General features: G+C 29.5%; 1 protein-coding gene across 1 annotated transcript; it reads right to left on the bottom strand.

Annotated features, from left to right (window-relative positions):
• Positions 1–5,929: 5,929 nt before the first annotated feature.
• On the bottom strand, positions 5,930–6,412 carry LOC127289536 (high mobility group nucleosome-binding domain-containing protein 5-like). Its single transcript, XM_051317520.1, has one exon. The coding sequence runs from the start codon at positions 6,410–6,412 to the stop codon at positions 5,930–5,932; it is 483 nt and encodes a 160-aa protein (XP_051173477.1).
• Positions 6,413–9,659: the final 3,247 nt, after the last annotated feature.

Here is a 9,659-nt window from a genome sequence, read left to right as displayed (position 1 = left end):
ACTGTTTAATTGCTCCTAGTTTCGTGTGTAAGGGCGGAATTATCACCTTTGAAGGGTCGATATCGTCCGCCATATTGGAGCCGCTATTTTAAATTTTGAAAATCTAACTTTAGATTCGTAATCAGTGACCCAAAAAACCCCTAGAATACAAAGTTTGAAGTAAATCCATCAATTTTTACAAAATTCGTCCGCCATATTGGAGCTGCTTTCCTGAATTTTGAAAATCTAACTTCAAATTCGTCATCAGCGACCCAAAAAACCCCTAGATACCAAGTTTGAAGTAAATCCATCAATTTTAAAAAAAAATAGCCTACCTCTCAAAATCCGACAGGTTTTTGGAGGTTAGAAAAAAATCCTGACGTGATGGAGCAAAACGGACTTCGGATTCGTGTTCAGCGCTTCAAAATACATAGGAAATGACTAGTCTGGTTTGCCGCGCACGACCCTTTTTTTTGGTGTATTTAATGATTTCTCGGACCTTTTTTCGTATGTAGATCTTCATTGTCAAAATGGGCCTATGGGGCAATCTAAAAAATTTTCAGTGAACTTGACAATGTCAGTTTCCCTTTCAAAAGAGGTGCACCACGATTTCCGATCTACTTTTCACCCAACTGAGTTATGCGAAGATCTCCAAAAGACGTTTTTTCGAGAATAGTCGAAACTATTTGTTTTATAATTAGTAAAATATTTATTTAATTGAAATTCAATCCTTTATTATAATTTTCTTACTAGGAACACTGATTATTTATTTCTTTATGTTTGGTGTTGTTATGATTCATTTAAATTCACTATACAAACACAAAAAGTAAAGTGACAGGTTTGCCCCAGGGGGGGGGAGTTTACTTTAGGGGGTGGGATGAACAAACTGTCACATTTTAACCACTTGAGCGTCATGGCGTTCCAACTGGCGTCGTGCGTGGCAGTGACAGAAGCGTCAAAAATGCATAAATGGCGTTCCTACTTGAATTCAATTTGTAAAGTCTGTAGACATAATTAACTAACTATAACTTACTTTTTATATTTTTTGAGATTAAGCAAGACGTATGTGACACGAAAAAATTATTTTTTTAAACATTCAAACAGTTTTTTCGAAATTTAAAGTCGACAATTTTTGGTACTTTTTTGCGAATGGCGTTCTAACATTTACTCAATAAAATTATATTTCTGCTTCCAAAAACTGTGCAAAACACCCAAATCTTGTTACTCGGGGATTTTCGGGATCGCTGAACATGAATTTGATGCCTAATTGACAATTTGACAGTTGACAGCTGTCAATTCAACTGTCAACTTCTATAAAAAACAATTATTTTTTATGAAAATAACTATATAAGGGTTTTCGGGGTCGCTGATTACGAATATGAGATCAAATTGACAATTTGACAGTTGACAGCTGTCAATTAAACTGTCAACTTCTATAAAAGACAATTATTTTTTATGAAAATAACTGTATAAGGGTTTTTGGGGTCACTGATTACGAATATGAGATCAAATTGACAATTTGACAGTTGACAGCTGTCAATTCAACTGTCAACTTCTATAAAAGACAATTATTTATTATGAAAATAACTGTATAAAGGTTTTTGGGGTCGCTGATTACGAATATCAGATCAAATTGACAATTTGACAGTTGACAGTTTAATTGACAGCTGTCAATTATCAAATTTTCAATTTGACCACATATTCGTATTCAGCGACCTCGAAAACCCTTATACTATTATTTTCATTAAAATTAATCACTTTTTATAAATTTGACAGTTGATTTGACAGCTGTCGAATTGTCAATTTGATCTCATATTCGTAATCAGCGACCCCAAAAACCTTTATACAGTTATTTTCATAAAAAATAATTCTCTTTTATAGAAGTTGACAGTTGAATTGACAGCTGTCAACTGTCAAATTGTCAATTTGATCTCATATTTGTAATCAGTGACCCCAAAAACCCTAATACAGTTATTTTCATAAAAAATAATTGTCTTTTATAGAAGTTGACAGTTTAATTGACAGCTGTCAACTGTCAAATTGTCAATTTGATCTCATATTCGTAATCAGCGACCCCGAAAACCCTTATATAGTTATTTTCATAAAAAATAATTGTTTGTTATAGAAGTTGACAGTTGAATTGACAGCTGTCAACTGTCAAATTGTCAATTTGATCTCATATTCGAAATCAGCGACCCCGAAAACCCTTATATAGTTATTTTCATAAAAAATAATTGTTTTTTTATAGAAGTTGACAGTCGAATTGACAGCTGTCAACTGTCAAATTGTCAATTTGGCATCAAATTCATGTTCAGCGATCCCGAAAATCCCCGAGTAACAAGATTTGGGTGTTTTGCACAGTTTTTGGAAGCAGGAATATAATTTTATTGAGTAAATGTTAGAACGCCATTCGCAAAAAAGTACCAAAAATTGTCGACTTTAAATTTCGAAAAAACTGTTTGAATGTTTAAAAAAATAATTTTTTCGTGTCACATACGTCTTGCTTAATCTCAAAAAATATAAAAAGAAAGTTATAGTTAGTTAATTATGTCTACAGACTTTACAAATTGAATTTAAGTAGGAACGCCATTTATGCATTTTTGACGCTTCTGTCACTGCCACGCACGACGCCAGTTGGAACGCCATGACGCTCAAGTGGTTAATTAATTTCTGGAAAACTACTCTATAAATATTTTTCAAAAACTAGTATATTGTAGGGATAAACAAAACAAATGATAATAAAAACATTCGATAGAGGTAGCGATACTAAAAACTGTTACCATGTTAAGACTATGTCCAAGTTGTAAAATGTAAACAAACCATATACATTTTTTGGACGTTCTCATTTGAATAAAAAACATAATGTTCACGTTTTCTCTGTAAAAATTGTAAGTTGAAGTATTAAACTTGGTAACTATACCTAGTTTAACTAATAATACGAAAATATAAGCATAATAATTACAAAATAAAAAGTACACTTCTTCACAAGTCACGAAATTTTATCAGTTTGACTATATCAGACGCACGGACGGTGAAGACTTAGCGGGAAACAGAGTCGAGGGATTAGACTGTCACATTTGAGAAGGGGAACTTTGGTCTGACTCTGCCGCATGGTAGGGGCACCTGGTAAAAAGATTACCCCCACTGAGTGACCAAGTCAAGCCAGAATTCCCTTTCCCGTTTTTACCGTCCAATCGCACGATTTTACCTCCCGCCAAGTCTTCAACGTCCGTGCGTCTGATATAGTCAATCTGTTAATATTTGTGACTTGTGAAGAAGTGTACTTTTTGTTTTTTATGCTTATTTTTCCATATTATTAGTTAAATTAAGTATAGTTACCAAGCTTAATGTTAAGAATTTTTTTTTTTTTACAAAAAAGCATTTTTTTGTCAAAATTTTACTTTATTTCCTCAAAAAACGTATTCTTTGCGTTAAGACGAATTTTTTGACCTATATTTAGTTTATATTTTACCAAAATTTACAGATGAAATCATTGTTTTTAGTTTTTTAAAAAAATTTAAATTTTTTATTTTTTTCTTAATAAAAGTTTTAATAAAAATTTCATTGCTTACATAGAAACGAATTGATTGATCTATATAAAGTATACATTTTATCTAAATTTATAAAATTAATCGTTATTTTTTATGTCAGCAAAATCTTCAAACGTTGATATAAAATTTTAAGTAATTAATTTACTTGCTGAAGTTGAATATGTAAATAATTTTATTTTATTTGTGTTAAATACTAGAGTAAATAAATAAATTTAAATGTTGTAAATTAAATTAAATCTTTTTTGTGAGGAAGCATAATGTTCGTGAAATGAACATCAAGTTCTTTTATAGAAAAGAATACAATACTTGGTTTACATAATTGTAGTAAGTTTTAATGTTTTGAAGAGAAAAATATTTATTTAATATATTTTAGAAAATAAACGATTTTTTGCGCAGATAAAAAAACAAGCGTTTGCAAAATTAAACCCAATAGTGTATTTTTATCAATTTTTTCATATTTTATATTTTATGATTAAAAATTTGAAAAAATATTATCACTTTTATTATTTTTAAAATGTTAATATTTTTCAAAATATGAAATCTTTGTTTCATGCAGGACATGTTAAACAGTCACAGCATGGTCAACATTAAAATCAGCTACCAAAATCTTTACTAAAACTAATGAAAAATAAAAATGAAAAAAACCCCAAAAAAAATTATGTTTTTGGCAATTTTGTCTTTCTGATTATTTTTATATGAAATATATAAGTCTTAAAGAAGTAAATATAATGAATAACAGATTCCGTTCTCTAACCTCTCATAACGTTTTTTTATAAACATTATAAACTACTTACGCAATTTTTTTCATTACTTGTCTTCTAGACTTCCGTTTGGTCGAGGGGTAAAAATGCACCTCTGAAGTAGATTGTTTATTTTTTTGATTTTCCATTTTCAATAATATTGCAATAAATAGATCTCTAATAACTTTTTTCGATCGAACTGATTGCTACACTATAGTAAAAAAATTACCCCCTGGTGTTTAGAATAATAGTTTTTTTTAAAAAGGTGATCTACTTTACCTACATTCTTATTTTCGAAATATTGCTTTAGATTTTTTATTTTAAAATTACACCTTTGTTATTATTTCAAATGCAATTTTGTATTAGTATTGAATATGAATACAAGAGGTTTCTTAAAAACATGTAATTTATAATTCAACAAGATAAATATTTAGTAACTAATTCGAAATATTTCTGATATGAAAAACGTAAATTTTAAAAAATGCTTTTATTTAAAATAAACCATTTTATTGCAAAGCCTCAATTTGTAATAGTTTGAAAAATAAATAAAAAATTTAATTGAGAATCTTGTTTTAATAGGAGAAGTGCTAAGTAATTGTTAATTTTTATTTGACATTAACATATTTAAAAATTACCTAATAATGTAACTTTTCTTCCAAAATTTATATTATTACACGTGAAACACAAAAAAATTGATGCCAAGTAAATAATTAATTATTATTAAAATTTGTTATAGTTGTTAAAAGAAAAAAAGTAATTACATATGGTAAAAAGTGAATTGATAATCATAAGTAAATTATTGCTGAGTAATTATTTTTTATATAAATAAATCGAAAGAAACTCATAAAAAAATTTCTTTATAATAAATTTTTTTATTGTTATTATTATTATTGTTGTTGTTAATAATTTCGTAATTTATTACTAAACAAGTTATTAACATTAACAATTTTTACATGGAGTTTATTATCATAATTCTGACGTTCATTATAAGAAATTTACAGTATAGAATTTAGAATAGGGGTCATTGACTTTTCTAGAATCCTGCATTATGAACCAAACACCTGTCTTATTGTGCAGGTCAGAATTTATGACACGTGCTAAAAAGTCGTAGACCCTTGGTAGGACCGTTTATAGAAGCATACAAACCATCTGTACAAAGTGACGCGTGCCGGCGTATGCCTCTAATCTTGGAACAGACATATATGTATAGGGTGTCCTAAATAATCAAGATTAAATTTTTAATTATTTTTTTTATTAAAAAAATATATATTAATGGGAAATTTTAATTCCGATTTTTTGACATATTTCGATTCAACTAGACCTCAAGATTCAAAAGTAATTTGACAAAATGATCGTGTGTGTATGTTTAAAGGTGACAAAACATTCGCACATTCTGAACGATTTTAAAGAGTTGCGATTATTTTTTAAAATAAAATCGACAAAGTAGTCCTTATTCAAGCGGATATCTTTATATAGAACTTTTATAAAATGCATCGAATTATTGATATTTGAGGAAATAATTATAAGGAAAGAATTACGAGGAAATAATATGACAATTCATAGTATATCTTGTATGAAAAGTATTTTATTAGTAAAAGACGTTTTGGCAAGTAATATAATTTATAATTTCACGACCTGTGCTACTTCCACCTCCTCTCCCTATTTGTCCATCTTCTCTTCTATATCCAAACCCTCTCCCTCTTCCATACCCATATTCAAATCCTCTTCTTCTCTGTCCATCTTTTCTTCCATACAAATTTCCTCCCCCCCTTTGTCTAACTTCTCTTCCATAATTAAATCCTCTTCCCCTTTGTCCATCTCTTCCTTGTCCGTATCCATATGCAAACCCTCTTCCCCTTTGTCCTTCTCTATCACATCCTCTTCCCCTTTGTCCTTCTCTTTCATATCCTCTTCCCCTTTGTCCTTCTCTTTCATATCCTCTTCTTCTTTGTCCTTCTCTTTCATATCCTCTTCCCCTTTGTCCTCCTCTTTCATATCCTCTTCCCCTTTGTCCTTCTCTTTCATATCCTCTTCTTCTTTGTCCTTCTCTTTCATATCCTCTTCCCCTTTGTCCTCCTCTTTCATATCCTCTTCCTCTTTTTCCATCTCTTTCATAACCTCTTTCTCCTTCTGACCTGCCATTCTTTCTTTTTAAATTTTTTAGTTTTCTCCCTAAAAAAACAATGAAAATAGTAAAAACAAGTAGTGTATTCTTCTCTATAAAAGAACTTGATGTTCATTTCACGAACATTATGCTTCCTCACAGAAAACATTTAATTTAATTTACAACATTTTAATTATTTAAAATTTAAAAACAACGTTTGTAGATTTTGTTTTTTTTTTGTTGTTGTTATTGTTCAATAATACTGATTTTCTCTAAATCACAATGTCTACATTTAGTTCTGTATGTATTTCCTTAAATCACTTTTATAGATAGAAATAAAATAAGTTTCTCTAGGAACGGACACTACCTTGGGCACCAAGTGGGGAAATCACTACAGATTCTCCTTACACGCATCTATTTGGACTGTAAGAGTGGATGTGCGATTTCTAGGGGGGATTTTAATTATGGTAGGGATTCCACGCCGGTAGACCATTGACACATTCATTTCTCCGTCTAATCGACGGGTCTATAGTTCCTCCCTCACTCTCTTAATCTCCTCCCTCTGCATAACCGTCCTGTCATTCGACATCCAAAGATCTTCTAACTCCCTTGAACGTGTTGAGTCTCTTTTGACACTTACAAATTTTTTTAGAATTACTTGTGCCTTCTCTTCCGTCTCACATACAATCTTAACAGGGCGAGGCTTACGAGAAACCTGCGCATTAGAACCAATTCTAAATGTGCGTATATTTTCAAGATCATCTGTTTGAATGAATTTTTTTAATTTAGTCGTAACCACAGATTTCAAAGAACAACTATTATTTGACAAAGTGTCAAATTCTGGAAGATTAAATAAAACAAGATTGTTCTTTCTTTCATTTCGATCAACAAGTTCATTTATACAGACATTAGTTACTGAATTAGAATCAATATTTGTAGAACCATTTGCCTCAGATTTATCAAGTCTCTCTTCGACAATATTAAGACGCTCTGTCAAATCAACAACTCTGCTTTCCATATTACTTAACCTACACAGTGTGTCATCGAGTTTTTTGTTGATATCTGACATGTTTTCAGTCATATTGGCAAAATTATCAGAAACTGTTGTTGATAAAACCTTAATAGCTCTCAAAATACTATCCAAGTTAACAGAGGTTTGTGAAGATTGAGAATTATTTGAAGGAGACAATGACCTAGGTTTACAACATTTGGTGAACGACCCATCAGGCAAAGTAGACAGCTGTAATGCACAGCTGGGATGATAAGGAAGATTACACTTCCTACACAAAGTAGGAATAGCACGTGTAATATCTTTACCACATTTTGCACAATTTTCAACACTAGAGGCCATTTTTGCACACGAATAATCATTCAAATAAAAATAAAAAGTAAATTGAGCGAAAGCAGTTCCAATTTAAGTTACATAAACAAAAAACTTCACATAAGTATATCAGTCCAATGTTAGGTTAGAAAAAATTCAAATCAGTGAGCCAAGTTAAGGCAAATGGTGCAGATAATAAAAAACTTTCACTAAAAACCAGCACAAAATAATGTTTAAAACTATAAGGTTGCAAAAGAACAGACCAAACTTAAACCGTTTTATTTAAACAAAATCAACCGAGACACATGTGAACACGTGTTTAGTAGCTGCCACCTAGCGGCAAAAAAAAAGAAAAAAAAACGATTTATTTGATAAATTTAGATAAAATATATACTTTATATAGATCAATTAATTCGTTTCCATGTAAGGAATAAATTTTGAGTAAAATTTTTATTTAGAAAAAAAGAAAAAACTTTTTTAACAAAAACCAAAAATTAAAATTTTTTAAAAAACTTAAAACAATGATTTTATTTATAAATTTTGGTAAAATATGAATTTAATATAGGTCGAAAAATTCGTCTTAACGCAAAGAATACGTTTTTAGAGGAAATAAAGTTAAATTTTTACAAAAAATAAATTTTTGCCTTTTTGAAAAAATGGCAAAAAAAATTGTGTGGATATTTTCGAAAATCCTTGTGTCCAATTTTTAGTAACAGTGAGTAGTATAAGCATGCAAAATTTTATAGCGATCCGTTAACAATTGTTGGAGATAATTTGTACACAAGAATCGGTGCCATACCGATTTTTTTTGTCAAAATTTTTTTTTTAATGCATTTTACCAATTGATAGAACATCAAAAAATCTATCGAAACTTATATTAATAAAAAAAATTTTATTTCAATATTTAACAAAAAAAAATTATTAAAAAATACGGTGTACCTTAAATGCCTAAAATTTCAACCTCCCCTGGCGGATTCGATTTGCGTAATGTCTACTTAACTAAGCGGACTTTAGGTAGACATTAGGTAGACATGTAAAAAAACGTATAAAAAAGCTATTAATCGACTTATTATGATAAAAAAAAGTTGATAAAAGGGTAAATGAATGTTTATAGAGTAAATTCGTACAAAATTTGTAATTAATAAAGCAATAAATAATTAATAATGAATGGAAATGTGCGCGAGGTACCTGATCAGTTCAGCTGTACAATTATTTTCGTGCTATTTTCATGAAAAGAATATAAATTAACTCCAAAAACAATTGATATTTATAAAAAAGTGTAAAATTGATTTAATTTGAGTGTTTGCAATACGAATTATTAAATAATAATTAAGTTTTTATCAAATGTGAATAGTGTTGTGAAAACCTGTGAAACCTAATGAGTTACTACATTACCGATCGCATATGATAATAAAAAGTTCTCGATGAGTGTAACAAAAAAGCTGCAATCATGTCCGTAATTTTGGACGAGAAACAATTATGAAATCAATAATTATTTGTATAACTTTATTCTGCATTTTAAAATTCACTTTTTATTTTCTTTCAAAGCATAAGCTTGGAAGAAAACATGCTCGCACTGTATTGTAAAAACTGGTGGCGCCATCTCTGGCAATCTCGGAAATTATGTACTTGGTTAAATTGGAGCTTTTTTGTTACACTCATCGAGAACTTTTTATTGTCATATGCGATCGGTAATGTAGTAACTCATTAGTTTTCACAGGTTTTCACAACACTATTCACATTTGATAAAAACTTAATTATTATTTAATAATTCGTATTGCAAACACTCAAATTAAATCAATTTTACACTTTTTTATAAATATCAATTGTTTTTGGAGTTAATTTATATTCTTTTCATGAAAATAGCACGAAAATAATTGTACAGCTGAACTGATCAGGTACCTCGCGCACATTTCCATTCATTATTAATTATTTATTGCTTTATTAATTACAAATTTTGTACA

The sequence above is a fragment of the Leptopilina boulardi genome, unplaced genomic scaffold, assembly GCF_019393585.1.
Source record: "Leptopilina boulardi isolate dan_hultmark-lab unplaced genomic scaffold, ZJU_Lbou_2.1 LbouV2_44, whole genome shotgun sequence".
NCBI classification, from domain to species: Eukaryota; Metazoa; Arthropoda; class Insecta; order Hymenoptera; family Figitidae; genus Leptopilina; species Leptopilina boulardi.
The sequence above is the reverse complement of the archived record's forward strand: the minus strand, read 5'-3'. Positions and strand labels throughout refer to the sequence as shown.

What these genes read in the sequence shown, in the direction of transcription:
- LOC127289536 (XM_051317520.1), bottom strand. Translation starts at nt 6,412, where the DNA reads ATGGCAGGTCAGAAGGAGAAAGAGGTTATGAAAGAGATGGAAAAAGAG.